We start from the raw sequence: 15,836 nt of genomic DNA, 5'->3' as shown, positions 1-15,836 counted from the left end.
AAAAAAAAAAAAAAAAGTAAAATAATGGTTCTTACCATCTGGGCAGGGGGTGCAGACAATTTCATGAAAGCTGTGGACCTTATTCCTAGGAAAATGCAATACATACAAAAGCAGGGAATTTATTGAATACACACATCTCCCCATACCTCTCCTCGATCTCATTCAGGGTATATTTCTGAAAGTTGGTCCAGAAGTCAAAGGCTCCTGGTCCGTACACTAGCACTGCTGAACCAAAATTTGGGGACTGATTCCCCAAGAATCCACATTTTAATAAGCATCTCCCAGGCAATACTTAAGGTAAGACTCCCAAGTAAAGAGTCCTTAGAGTAGAACGTAAAAATTGAGAACTAAAAAGAGAGAGGGAGGTACAAGCTTCTCGTTATGGAATGAAAAAGTCACAGGGATGAAAGGTATAGCAGAGGGAATAGAGTCAATGGAATTTTAATAGTGTTGTATGGTGACAGATGGTAGCTACACGTGGTGAGCACAGTACAATGTACGGAGTTGTTGAATCACTATGTTGTATACCTGAAACTAATGTAACATTATGTGTCAATTACACTTCAATTAAAAAAAAAGATGTAGTATGGACATCTTTGTCAAAGTATATAAATACCATTGCCTACAGGTTCTGTGTAAACATACTATTTAGTCTATCCACCAGAGGCCAGTGTAGGATTACTCCCTGAACTGTGTAGTCTTACACTATACAATAGACACTATACATAGACACCACACATTATATACCATACAGAGTTGGTTTTGACTCCATCAAGGAACAAGATGTGGACAGTTAACACTGTAAATAATATTTTACTTTTTTTATATTGTAGACTCAAGATTTATTTAATATTTCACCTTGATGTTTCTCTTTTAAATCATTACTAGTCCCCATAAATAAAACTACACTGGAGTACATCTTTAAAACCTACCAAGTACCTTCATGTATATTTCATCGGATTCACATCAAAACCTATGAGACACACTGAGCAGGCAGAATTACCCCTGATTTACAGATTCAGAGAAATTAAGTGGCAGGCCTGCGGTGTCAAAGAATTAATAAATGCGTGGACCAGGTCTTCTGAATCCTAAGCTCAAATAGAACCCCTTCCATTACACTGGCCCTGCTTGCAACAAAATGAGAAATGTAAGGGCAATACACTAAACTCTTCATAAAACTAAATCCCATCAACCTAAAAAATTTTCCTTAACCCTGAGATTATGCTCTCCTTCTGCCTGCCCACACAATGATACATTGACTTAAGACAACCTCTTTTATTCATATAAGTTGGAGAAAGTCAGGGAAAGTGATTTTTTTTCTATCCCTTTACAAATAAATGCTTTTTAGGAGTTTTCAAACTTTATAAGGTGGAATAACATCTTCTGCACAAACTCGTAATAATCCAGGACTCATTCATTGGCATAAAGCATTAAGGCAATGCAAGAACACACTTAAATTGTACATGTCTTTCACATTCCCTCATTTTTTTTTTCAGGGCACTTCAGTGCATCCCTCATTAAAAAAAAAAAAAAAAAAGGATGAAGTCAAAAAAGGAGAAAAAGCAGTATGAAAAATCCACTGGTCTAATCATTCTGATTGCTCTTTTTTAAACTTATATAGAGGGTTTATTCTAATCTAAAACTGAGTCCCCCTTGGGGCGCCTGGGTGGCTCAATCATTAAGCATCTACCTTCGGCTCAGGGCGTGATCCCTGCGTTCTGGGATGGACCCCCACATCAGGCTCCTCCACTGGGAGCCTGCTTCTTCCTCTCCTCCTCCCCCTGCCTGTGTTCCCTCTCTCTCTGGTAAATAAATAAGTAAAATCTTAAAAAAAAAAAAAAAAAAAAACTGAGTCCCCCAGACCAAAGGCAATATTCTGCTTACTGTTTTATCAGCACTATGTGAAAAGTAGTTAGTATTAGCTTACCAACCCCTCTAACTATACAGTCTGTTTGATTGCTAGTGTGCCTTCACACATCTAGAGCATTTGAAACACAGAGCACACAGAAATAAGAATGACATATCAGACTAGGGACTCTGTCTCATTCATCTTATATTCCCAGATTTTAGCTCAATGCCTAAAATATAGCAGGAACACAGTCAATACCGAAATGATCTCAACATTTGCAAGAAGAACAGCATTGACACTTTAATTGGGGACTAAGTGTAATACCCAGAAATTAGATGACTGGTTACAAGTCACACAAAGCATAATTGATGGAGAAGAGAAGGAAAATGTGGCACTTGATCCACAATCCCTTTTTTCTAATCAGCAATCCATACACTATAAAACCAAATGCACAGGCAGGCTAAGGCCAAAAAACACATGAAAATGGTATGATTCTTCTCTGTGCTAAAGAAGCAGTGGGCTTCAAGGAGAATGAGCTAAGTGGTGCCACTTTATCTCATCTGGAGGGAATCCAAGTAGGAGGGGAAAAAAAAAAAAGACACTAACAATCTCAAACTAGACAGACTGTGGTTTGATTTTCATACAAAGAAGATATGAGTTTGATTGCGATAAAGTTTCCTGTTTGTATCCCTTTGGGTTTAGCTGACCATTTCAAAGAAAATATTATTGTTCTATGGTTGAAAGATTCCAGATTTGAAAGCCACTCACATTTGAATACAGACCCATTCAACTGAATCAAAGGACATAGTCTTAAGACCACCTCAGTTTCAAGCTAAGTAATTTACTCTTTCTCTTCAAGTATAACAGTACATTTAACAATGATGAGTAGAAATAACGTCTCAAGTTAAAGACAAATGCATACAAAACAACTGTGCACTCACTCAATATTGTTTTCATCAGCCACTTAAATGCTGATGTGACCATCTTAAAAGTTTATTTGGCCACTTAGCAGTTTTCTGCTTGTATTTTGTAAAAGTTCAAGATTCCATTTCCCTAAGAAAATTAACTTCTCTCATTTGTATCCACACACGAAATATATATGATATATACATGTTCAAAACATATAAAGAAAATCAAAGAAAATTGCTCTTTATTTGTATGACAACCAAATTAAAAAGCTCATAATATTTTATTTCACTGAGAAATAAATTTATTGCAACAAAATACTATGCATTAAAACACTGCCAAAAATAAATTTAATGGTTATAATTCAAAATGTTGTAAATACTTAAACACATTTTCTCTCCTTTATCCAATTACACCTGAACTACAGCAGGCACAGAAAACAAACGATTATCTATGGACCAAACATTCATGGGTAGACTATGAATTGTAATAACCGCAGCTGAACATTTACACTAATATATCTAAAACAAAATAGCTTAATCAATTCAAAATGTATCATAATCTGAGGGGGGAAATTTCCTTCCACCACTGAACCAGCAGTTTTCTGTGTTTCCTAATTTGTCAATTTGTTCCCTAAATGTAGTGATTTAGTGATGACAAAAGGAATAGAGAAACAAATGAAAATTGCTTAATTACAGTTTACAGATGTTCCCCCAAAGAGAAAGAAGAGGGGACTGCTTCTGGGGCAGTTTCTTCCATCAGGCTCTGCTACAAATGATTTCACTTTGCTCAACACTTTTCCCTCCTTCAGCCTTCTAGGTGATATTTGGTACTGTGTTTTGACAGAGAAGTCACATACATACGGCTACTGATAGAAAGACGATATTAAATCAATATAAAACCATGAACTTTTTTCTTTTTTTAATCTTTTCAGCAATACCAAAAAAAAAAAAAGAGTCAATGAAAAGCTTTGACAGGGCTTCCTTATTCTCTCCCTTGGGCTGCCAGACTAATGAGTGGGGGTTTTTAATGGCCCGGTTGCTTTCATTAGCCGGTCCTCCTAGGATGCCTCCTACAACTTTCTCTTGAGGTTTACATTCCAATGGCCTATGTCTTAAGTCCAAGGAAGGTTACTGCTATTTGCTGGGCTGTTTTCCACTGTGCATGCACTTCACTGTTACACTCACATTTGCAAACGTGCCTTCCAAGCTGCCTTTTTTTTTCTCAGTGTGGCTAACGGAAAAAAAAAAAAAAAAAAAAGGAGAAACAGAAAGACACTGCAAATGGCCTGTGAACTAAAAACACCACTCAATATTCAGTAGGGAATTAAAGTGACTGACAACAACTGCGCAGAAAATGTGGCGTGCATGCCACCTGGAAGCAGAAAGCCGGGCCGTTCGTTTCCAGCTTCCCCTCTGGCAGGCAATCTGCCAGTTGCAAGGGTATCAAAACAGTGTTAAGCCCGCTGGTCTCTGTCTAATACTCCACTGAAAACAACCGCAAAAGGCTACACAGCAAGGATTATTTTTTGTTGTGGTGTTTTCTTTTATGAGAGAAAGCTGTTTTTATGCTCCACTGAAATTCCTTTCCTGCTCTGAGATTGGTAAGAGGGCCAGCTGCTTTCTCTACTTTTTTCTCTGCGGTATTTTTCTACAGTAGGTCTTAAAGGCATCCTTCAGATTGGGAAAAGACTCTCTGTACCCCTATGGAAGTTTAAAGATGTGTTTTTCTGACGTTCCAACTCAAAATAGCTTTGGGGACCAAAATGATATGTCAACTTCGGAAGTGTGTTGTTTTATGCGCTGTCACTACTTTCGTTTTTAATTACATTTTCTAGAACTTGTCAAGTACCAGCAGTGATATTCCTTTGGCTGAACTGACAACTCAAAACTTATCAGTCTGGAAGCATAAAGCAAATCCCAGCCCAGGATCCTAAGCTCTTGACAGAACAGACGCTCACTAAGGAAAGAAACAAAAGCCTCCTGAAACGAGAACTGTGTACCTTTGAACAGTCCCTCGGCCTCTGTGGGCCTCGGCCTCTCCCGGGCAAGACATGTGTGACTCATCTTTGACTCTTTCTCCCTAATCCTCTGTCACTCACTGGTTGCCAAGTGCCGTCAGGGTCTCATTAGCCTTCCCTGCTTTCCGTGTCCCCCTCTCCAGCCCTGGTCCATACCCCCCCCAGGCATATTTCTGCTCAGGTTCCTTGCTGGGCTCCCTAACTCCAATTATTTCTCCCCTGGTTCTCAAAATTAGTGGTACAGCCAAATTATTAGTTAAGAGCCTTATGAATGTAAAAATTCCTAGACCCCCTTCAGCATAGAGCCTCTCATCTAATAAGCCCAGGATAGTGTCTGGAAATTTTTAGTCTTACACAAGTGTTGTTTTGTTGTAAGATTTTATTTATTTATTTGAGAGAGAGAGCATGCTAGAGAGAGAGAGAGCACAAGTTGGGGGTGGGTAGCAGAGAGAAAAGCAGCCTCCTTGCTGGGTAAGGAGCCTGATGTCGGACTTGCTCCCAGGACTCTGGGATCCTGACCTGAGCCAAAGGCAGATGCTTAACCGACTGAGCCACCTAGGTGCCCCTAGTCTTACACAAGTTTGACAGTACAAAAGTTTTTTCTGATATTCAGCCCAGTTTAAGAATTACAGATCTATAGCAGTGCTGCCCAGGAGAAATATAACATAAGCCACAGATGTGATTTTAAATTTTCAGGCAACCACATTTTTAAAAGTTTTAGAAAGTGAAGTTAATTTTAATAATGTATTTTACTTAAGCCAATTTTCCAAAAATTGTCATTTCAAATGTAGTTAAAATAAAAATATTATTGAGATATTTTACATTCTGTTTTCATACTAGGTCTTCAAAACCCTGGGCATATTTTGCATTTATACCGTATCTCAATTCAGATATGAATTTTTCATCAGAAGTATTTGATCTGTATTTGTAGTAGTCACTCCCTCTTCCACAAGGAATTTGTTCCAAGACCTTCAGTGGATGCCTGAAACTGCAGACAGTACCAAGCCCTATCTATACTGGTTTTTTCTAGTACATACATACCTACAATAAAGTTTGATTTATAAATTAGGTACAGTAAGATTTTAACAACAGCTAATAATAAAATGGAATAATTATAACAACATACTATAATAAAAGTTCTGTGAATGTGGTCTCTCTATCAAAATCTTATACCGTATTTACCCTTTTTCTTCTTGTGATGATATAAGATGATAAAAAGCCTACTGGAAGAGATGGAGTGATGTGAATGAGGCAGGAACTGTGGTGTAGCATTGGGCTACTATGACCCGATGATAATTCAGAAGGAGGACTATCTGCTTCCACATCCTGGTTGACCACAGGTAACTGAACCCACGGAAAGTGAAACCACAGATGGGTGGTAGGGAACTACTCTACATCTCATAAAATTTACATTTGAAAAAGTTGATTCACATAGCCAAGCTGTCCCAAATACATTTAAGTTTTCCAATAACTGAACTGAGTAGCAATATTTTTATTTAAGCTTAAACAAATTAAAATTAAATGAAATTTAAAACTCAGTGGGCAGCACTAGCCACATTTCAAGTACTCAACTGACAGCCACATGGGCTAGAAGCTCCATATTAGACAGGTGGACCTAATGATCACATCATATGGTAACTGCACATTCCTGAAATTTGCAATGATGATAGAGGGTTGGCATAGCTCCTTAAAGAACTAAATGTGAATAAAGTAGAAAATATGGATTAAGCTCTCTCGTGATTAGAGTAATCTCAGAAGATTACTAAAATCTAAGAAAAACCAAAACCTATTTAGAGGTTTTGAAACTCTAAGAGTTTGGAACAATCAAAGGCCAGACCACCACCAGTTTATAAAGCCACAGGCATTGGCCATTTTTCCTGAATGTTCTACCTCAGGGAGAATTTAATTCTTATATTAACAAGTATAAAGGGAGAGGAAGGTTGAGTTGATGGGATTTTTTTTCAAAGATTTATTGAAAGAATAATAAAACGCTAAAAGCACAAAGTATTGCAAGCGAAATGAGAATAGCATAAAGAGAACTAGAAACGAAATCACACATCAAAATCAGAAACAAAATCTTTGATCTAGACATAAGAAAACAGGTTAAAGTAGATAAATATAGCAGTGCACAGAAAGCTGTTATGTGGTAATACAGAAACCAGAAGAATCACTTAGAAACTGGATCCTACGTGATTTAAGATTAAAAGGAGAGAATGAAAAACAAAGACTTATTTAACAGTTAATCATAAAATCACAGTAGATTCATTTCAATTTCCAAAATATTTTAAGTTAAACAGTTGGTAAAGTGGGTAACTTTAATGAAAATTAATCATGTAGCCTGAAGAACAAAATCAGAAAAATAAGAGTGTGTGTGTGTGTGTGTGTGTGTGTGTGTGAGAGAGAGAGAGAGAGAGAGAGAGAAAGAGAGAGAGAAAGATTGAGAATTGGATGTAATTACTGTAAACTCCCCCCCTGAAGTTTCTACTATATGTAACAAAATGGACTTGAAAAGATTGAACGTCCATTTCTAAGTCACTGGCTTCTTAAATATATAATTTCTGTGTGACCGCAATGTGAGTAGTAATTAACACTCTAAAAAATGGGAGCAGATGGCTCCCAAATCAGATCGCGTGGTAACCTTGGTGTGGAAGGAAATTAGAAATAACTCTCACTCTTACTAAAACAAGGCTACCTCTCCACCTCCACCATACATTATTTAAAGAACAGGTATATTAGTACTAAAACAAATGGAAACATGATCCAAAGGACAATCAACAATGGAGGCATTTTTAAATCTTTCAGTTTGGCTCTTATCTGTCAAAACTTCCTGCACTCTATTTTACTTTATTTTACTTTATTTTATTTTATTTTATTTTATTTTATTTTATTTTATTTATATCTTAGGACTCAAGGCAAGTTTTGATTCAGTGGTTACCACAGACTCACCACGGGCACCCTCTCCAACGGGTGGATTATACTGCGCTCCCCACCCAAGTAGGGGCTCTATGGCCCCCCCATGAGCTCTCACAGAACTCTGTGCTTTTCTCCATTATGGTACTTATCACACTAGTATAATTTTTTTGTCTACTTATTTATCTTTCCTCCTCGAATATGAGTGCTTGAAAACACAAACTATATTTTTGGATCCTCAGTGCCTAAAACAATACATAGACCATTAGGAGACACAGAATTAATGAATGAATAAATGAATAAATGCATTAACAGAAAATCAAATACGTTTTCACATCTGTGTTTTTATAACTTAAGCAAATGATAGAAATATGTCAGACAAGGAGGGAAAAGCACATTTTTCCTTTAGACGGATAGTTTAGAAAGACCTATAAATTAATCACCTTCACAAAGAAACTGAGATGCCAAAGACTGAAACTTAGCCTCTTATCTTTACTCACAATAATATCAATAATATAATAATATCTTCACCAATAATGAATAAAACTAAAATCTGCACACTGATTTTCTAATACAGATCTTATGACTTGGGTCTTACTCTCTTGAACTGATGACACTACTGAGAATTCAATACATCAATATACAATTATATACTGTTTAAAACAAATAACTAATGTGTCTCTTTAAACATTTTGATAGAACACTGTATTTATTATCAAGTATGTACCATGGTTTAAAAAACCAGAGTTGCTTTTAAAAAAAAAAAAAACCTTCAAAACGTGATCAACATCAATGTACTGGAGCAAGAATTTGCTACAATATTTACAGCTTCCAATGATTTTCCAACAGTCTGAAGCAGTAATGTGAATTTCTTTCAATCAGGCTATAGTTTAATTTTTTCCGGGGAAATATTTTTAATAGGATTACTGACCCTTTTAACACTCCTGGAAAGAAAATGAATCCTATAAGCATTCTGGCATATAACTATTATAAAAATAAATAGAACAGTCAATCAGGGGAAATCGTAATAGACTTGAGAAACCAAACTTAAGAAATGTACGTGAGCGTGTGTGGTGATAACCATTTTCACGGAGAGAGGATTCTATACATCAGCGAAATAACCGAGCACACAAAGACAGATGAAGGGCTGGAAAGAAGGGGGAAAATTTCAAGAAACAGCTTTCATGTCTTCCTTAAAACAGAACTAACCACATTTACTTCGACCAATTCTGCGGGCTATCACTCGACTCCTAGGCTGTCCCTAAGTGCTGTTTGATTTTTCAGAAGGTACTTAAATGTTTCAGGGGGGACAAGGACGCTTACTAATTTAAGACACATTTTTGCACTCACAATTCTTTGTGCTTTAAGAGGAAGTTTTTCAGGTCATTAGTTTATAATGTGAACTGGCGCCTGGGGATATTTTGAAAGGAGGGAGAAAAAAAGAGTGTGCTTGGAGATGCAGTTTATGTGACTTGCATCATCTATTTCAGCTCAATTTGGGGCCCAAAACTGAACTCGCAATGAAGTCACCACATCTGCAACAGTTTCTCAGCATGTGATGACCTTACGGCAATCTGAAAACAGAATATACCCCTTACCCTCAAAACAAAAACATTATAACCTCTTTAAAATATTCAAGTGCTTGCAAGAAGTTCTTACTTTTTCAGAGTATGAACATAAAGTCAGCTTTACAAGTAATTTCCAAAATAATATGGATTATCAAAATGCCATTGGCATTCAGAATGTATTAATCCTGCTAGTTTTAGTCTTGCTTCCAAAACTCCACCCCAACCATTCACACTGCTCTGTTAGGTACAGAGAGCATGGAACAAAATCATTAGGCTCAGAGAGAGCAAACATCTTCCCAAACCCAAGTCCATAGGCCAAAAGATGATTTGGTCATTAATCAAGATTAATTTGATCCACATATCCTTTTTTTTTTAAAAAGATTTTATTTATTTATTTGACAGAGAGAGAGACAGCCAGAGAGAGAGGGAACACAAGCAGGGGGAGTGGGAGAGGAAAAAGCAAGCTCCCAGTGGAGAAGCCTGACGTGGGGCTCGATCCCATAACGCCAGGATCACTCCCTGAGCTGAAGGCAGACGCTTAACGACTGAGCCACCCAGGCACCCCTGATCCACATATCCTGTCAAAACAGATCATTCACAGCCCCAAAGTAAACTAGCTATTTCCTAATTTTCCCATTAAGTGTAAACAAAAACATAGTCCACAGTTTAAAATTGTAAACAAAACAAATATCGATATTCCAACTGTCTTGCAAAAGAAACAGGGTAGAATCACTTTTCCTTTTCTTCATTGTAAATACCCTTCTTACACATTTGTTAAGGACACATGAATCATGACTTGAAGTCATCAAGTCAAGTATCTTGAAAATGTCATCACCCCAGGAGATTCTGAAACTCCCTGTTCTCAATCGGGTACACATTTGAATCACCAGAGAAATTTTTACAAAATACGGATTTCTGGGCCCCACCTAAGATTCAGAGGGGGCCCCAGAATCACCATGCTCTAAAATACCCTCCAGTGAGTCCAAAGTGCAGTAAGGTGGAGAACCAACTGCCTCACAAATGTGGATCAATGACCCACAAAGGACCAAATTGAGAGCAAGCCAGTAGCAGGCCATTTGAAGCAGAACCCAGAACAAACTCAAATGCCTACAGGTGCCACTTGGGTCAATGAAGCAGGCAAGGTGTATATACACATTTTTAGAATGTGTGAGTGCCAGAGGGTGTGATAAACAGGGGGCTCACAGGACAAGGGTTCCCAAGCTCAAGCTGCTATTGCCATCAGGGAAATAAGAGGTAACAGGTCTTCTCTCTTAATCGGAAAAAACAAAACAAAACAAAATAAAACCGCGAGTCGATATTTTTACGTAAAATTTCCCAACTTTTCAATGTTGGCTCAATTGAAAAAACACAAGACACACAATGAAACACACAACATGGGCCTTAGGCCTCAGTTAATCATCTCCCATCTAAAGGTTTGTTTCCATTCTACAGAAATTCTAGCATCATCGTCATATCAAGGACAACAACACAATATCTAGCATCCATTAAGTATTTATGTGTTAGCCACTATGCTCAGAGTTTGACTTGGATTAACTCAATTAACCCTCATCAACCTTTAAGGTACTATTATTACCCCCCTTTACTCAAGCCCCTCCCCCAAGGTCACATACCCAGCAAGAAGGAATGCCAGGATTCAAATGGATACAGTGAAACTCTACAGCCTACACTATGCTTTATTTCTTTAAAGTTTTAAATACGCTTTAAAAAACCTCCACTCTTTGCAGTTACATTTCTTCAAAAATAAAGGAATTATACAAAATGATTTCTCAGGTCCCTTTTAATTCTCAAATGCAATGGTTCTGACTCCATAATACAACTCCTGGTTGTATAAAAATGTTGGTATTTACATGCATAGGTCTCGAACACCTGATTAGCTTATCAAAAGAAATGAATGGATGCTTATTGCACAGTCTTTCTGAAAAGGCAGCAAAGACATAAAATTATAATAAAATTCTTTATCTCTACTGCTGTAGAAAGTTTACTTCATTTTACCTTTTGAAAGATGAGTAAAAGTGCTCAGAAATTCTTCATACGTTTGTTCATGGCAATTAACAAACTTATCCAAGACTTCTTCAATTAATTGATCTTCATCCATGATGTCCAATTCTGATATCTGGGCAGGCATTCCTATTCACGAGGCCACTTTATCTAGGAGAAAAAGAAAAACATGAGCTAGAGAGATTTGTGCAGTACCAGCCTCTTTGAAAATGCTGTAGAAATCTGCAGAAATTCAAAGTCTTTCAAGGTGAGATGGACTTCAAAGAGTATGTCAACCACCCATCCAATGACAACGATAATAGCTACTATTTATTAGCTACTTATTTAGCACTTACTGCGTATCAAGTGCTATTCTGAGAACGCTAATGTTAACTTCGTAACAATCCGAGCTCAGGTCACAGAGCCAGTAGGTAGAAGTAATGGGTTCTAGAGCTGGATCCTAGAATCCACACCCACTATGCTTTTCACTCTATCCACTGCATGACACTCAGCCCCCACCGTGTACTATTGTACTATTGCTGCCCAACAATTGACTTGTCTGTGCTTCAACACATCCAGGGACTAGGAACTCCAAACAGTCCAAAGAAACCTTTGGATAGCTCTATCAAAGACCTCTTTTAAATCTCTCTCCCTGTGCATTTCCCCAACTGGTCCCTGAGCCCCTGAGATCATACTGAATCATGTCAATCCTACTAATACAGGACATCTTTCCAAATATTTGAACGAGCCTATGCTGTCCCTTCTCAATTTTATCTTACTCGCTTAAATTTCTTTTCCAAAACCCAGCTCAGAATTCAGTTTCTCTCTGAAGGCTTTAGCCTTTTATCTCCCATCACCACAGAGAGCTAATCATAATTTCTCTGTGCTGCCTTTGTACTGTGGCTACTGTTCCACTTATCGTATTGTATTGGAAATAGCTGTGTACACTTCCATGTCCTATTAGACACAAAGCCCATGAAAGGCAGGGCCCCTGTCTTTTCACCTTGTATCCTGAACGTTTAACAGCTTAGGATGTGGCATACAGCTGGCAGCCAATCGATATGAAGCTAAAATTATTCATTTGAGCAGGTACCGTAGTCAAATACTGCTAGAAGCTGGCAAAACTTTCAACTAAACTTGCCCAATTATCTCACCTGTGTCTTACATGACATAGCTTCAAGTGTTTCCATCCTCCTGCTCAATTCACCTGGAAATGATTTCATACTGCCCGCATCTCCCTTTAAAATATCCCATCCAAAAATGAAGCCAAGACCCCAGATATGGTCTGGATCCAGTGAGACTGGGCTAACTCTCACATTCTAAATATTGCACCTCCGCTATGTAGCTGCAGTGCATTCACATTGCTGGTAGCCTCTTCACATTGTCAGTTCATTTAACATACTGCTAAATGCCTGTCAGCTAAGACACAATGCCTCCATCCTTGCAGCTTGAACTTTGTTTTTCCTTGTGATATTTCACCTTGTTAAATTCCACTCATTCTGTATGAAATATCCTTCTTGCATGGCTTTGAGAAATTTACCATCTACAGAAAGCTGAAGAGTAATTACTGCCTACGTAGTCAGTATAATTCATAGGGGATTATAAAAAGGAGGGGGTTCTCGAATACTGTACAGCAGGAAAAGAAAGCACCAAGCTTCTTCTATTTTTCCAAAACAAGAGTAAAATTTTGTTACCTGTTATTAACTTTATCTATTTGGTATTTACCAAAAGTTCGGAAAGACACAAAAATGTTTTCATAAGATGATGCCCAACGTCACTGGGGGGCAAGACCTGATCTGAATTAACATGGAAGTATTTATGGCTTTTATTTATTCTACTCAGTGTGACTACTCATATGTTTCCCTGAAGAAATGTTAACGGGCTTGCTTCTGAGGTGCTTTCCCAGACCCCACTGGAGATTTTGTGTCATATGTGGTATTATCCCTGATTACCTTTCTAAACTCCAAAAAATTCTGAATTCTGAAACACATCTGACCCTAAGGGTTTTCAATAAGGAACTGTGAAATCTACACACACGTCACAGGATTGCTATGAGGATCAAATGGGCACACATGGCCCCTCAGAAATGTCAGCCATGATGATCGTGATGGTAACAGATCAGCCTTGGTACTCTGTCCTTTGCCTACACAAAGACGTGCTTTGACTGTGACCCCTCTGACTCTGAAGACACTGATGTCACCTGAAGATAAACAAGATAAGCCCTCATGCTTTACACCCCTAGATAAAAACATGGTGTTGTAGAAGACCAAAAACCACAAAAAATAAAATGGAAATAAAATGAAAGTTTTCAGTGTCGCTGTAGATGAACTCAAAATGAAAGAAACTGTTTCAAACTATTTGTACCTGAAAATTAAATACAGGAAAAAGCATCAGTTAGAGTTTATGCAAATTTACCTGTAACACTGCCAGGCTTCAGCAAGCCGAAGTTTAATACATTATGCTGCAGTTGCTAGATAAAAAATAATAAATAAATTCGAAGGTGGCTATTATTTCACTGTCAGGACATGTACTTAATTACAAGAATGTTAATGTCAATCTGCTTTTCCAGAATTGGACCCCAGCAAAATTCCAACACTGAATGACATCAATCTCTTCCTCAAACCATCTTGGGCAATCTACTTCAGCGAGCAAAATACCAAACAGAAGCAGCCAGGTTGTGTTTTAAATTGCTTTAAATGTCTCCTTGTGGATGCTTTAAAAGTGATAATAGAAATTCTTTTAAACTTCCTTTCCAATTCTCGAAGTGGTATTTTTTGAGGTTTTAGCCTGAACACATCCCAGTTCTACTAAAGGGAAATAATTAACAGGCTATGCACAGCACACATTCAAACTCCTTCAAGGCCTTTAATTTTATTTATGTGGTTATCATCATACAGGAGAGGAAATGTTTTTTATTGACTTTTTTAAGACTTTTGGAAAATCCAGTTTCATAAACTGTCATTATTTGAAGAGTTTAACAAATACCCACCTGCAAATTCAGAACTTTCCTTATCTATAAAAATACAAATAACCTAATGCTAAAAGTCCCTAGGGACTGACAGAGCAGATAATCATTTACCAGACAGTGAAGTGGTTTATGCAAATCCTAGTGGTTTTCTAGAAGGAAGCAATGCTTTTTCAGTTGCCATTCATGTATATTTGTGTTTTTATCATGAAGTATTTTTTCTAAAAGAAAAAAAAAGGGAGACAGAGACACTTGCCCATAACAGGGTTGTTTTGGTTTGATTTTTACGTTTTAAGGCTTAGAGCTCTGCATGAAAGACCCAGAACACATTGTGACGGTAAGTAAATGTGTAGGAATATTGACCAGTAAATCACACACAACACTTTCACAATCACAGCAGCTAGAAGGAAAAACAGGGAGGATGTTTTGCTCTGCTGGGACTATTAAATTTCACAGGAAGACCACAGGCTTGGTTCTCTTCCTCTCCAGTCACTGAGAGATGGAGAGAAAAATCACATAACCTTCCTGGAGTCCTACTTTCTACCACTGAATAATGAAACTAACAACCACCCGAACCAGTTAGGTTTCTGTGCTCTCTGAAAGGACATTATTATGAAATACGGCATGTGGAATTCTCACCATGGATTTAGCACATCTTTGATGTTTATCTTCAGATCTCTGCTTAATGCAACTCCCTAAACAAAAAGCAACTTTCAGAGGCAAGAGTGGTTAAATCTTCAGAAACAAGTTGCCATGAGCTAGTCTCCTCTCAAAGTGTGTAACCTGCTTTTTAACAGCACAGAGAGTTGTGTGTTGGTAAAAATAGGGTTGTCTCTTTTAAACTGTGAGGTTTACTGCTGATATTCTAAAATAATAAATAACAGATTTTTAAAGAGTTGTGCAGAGGCTGTCAAAATCCACTTTCTCAAATTTTCATAGTTCTGCTCAACAAGAATCTCCTGCTGTGCTGAATGGTAGGATGGAATATTATCAAAAGAATTCACCTTGCCTACGGAAATGAAACCAGCAACCTTGGTACTTCACAGGATGGGTCTCCTTTTATATTTTGGAAAATGGGCAAATCTCCAAGAGACCAAATTACATGGCAAGTGTACAGATTTATTTATGTGACAGAAGAGACCCAGTATAAACTAATTTCCTCTTCCTTGACTGAACTACATCTATTTTGCATACTCTAGTATTTTTCATGTCTTTTAGATCATATTAAAAAGAGAGAAAGAAATCCAATGACTGAAATTGTCACAGATTCTCAGGGTTGAGAGAAAGCTGAAGGTCATCTAGTCCAGCGATAGAGAATAAATAAATAAATCTGGGAAAGAAACTTTAGGGAGGGTTTTTGTTAAGTAATGACTATTGATGAGGAACAGTAATGTGGCTCTCATGTCAAAAGTAGTAATGACGTGCTTTTGACTATGAATTTCAAGGCACACACGAAATCAGCAGGAAATTAAGGAAAAGGCAACAATCTCACCCAGATGGGTATACCCAGGCCCCCAGCTACACTCTGTACCCCATAACATACAAAACACCTTGAGGCAAAGCAAGGCAAAGCAAGGCAAAGCGTGTGTGTGTGTGTGTGTGTGTGTGTGTGTGTGTGTG

The 15,836-nt window shown here is 37.7% G+C and overlaps 1 protein-coding gene across 4 annotated transcripts in view; it reads right to left on the bottom strand.

Annotated features, from left to right (window-relative positions):
- IFTAP (intraflagellar transport associated protein) overlaps positions 1-15,836 on the bottom strand; it is a 61,001-nt gene that overhangs the window by 33,101 nt on the left and 12,064 nt on the right. For all 4 annotated transcript variants that reach the window (XM_008686785.2, XM_008686788.2, XM_040638967.1 and 1 more), the window contains one exon: positions 11,267-11,422. In XM_008686785.2, the coding sequence (XP_008685007.1) occupies positions 11,267-11,399 (133 nt within the window). In that variant the 5' untranslated portion in view covers positions 11,400-11,422. The remainder of the gene's footprint in view (positions 1-11,266; positions 11,423-15,836) is intronic.

Source organism: Ursus maritimus, unplaced genomic scaffold (assembly GCF_017311325.1).
Source record: "Ursus maritimus isolate PB19 unplaced genomic scaffold, ASM1731132v1 scaffold_23, whole genome shotgun sequence".
NCBI classification, from domain to species: domain Eukaryota; kingdom Metazoa; phylum Chordata; class Mammalia; order Carnivora; family Ursidae; genus Ursus; species Ursus maritimus.
This window is presented reverse-complemented; position numbering and strand designations above follow the sequence as displayed.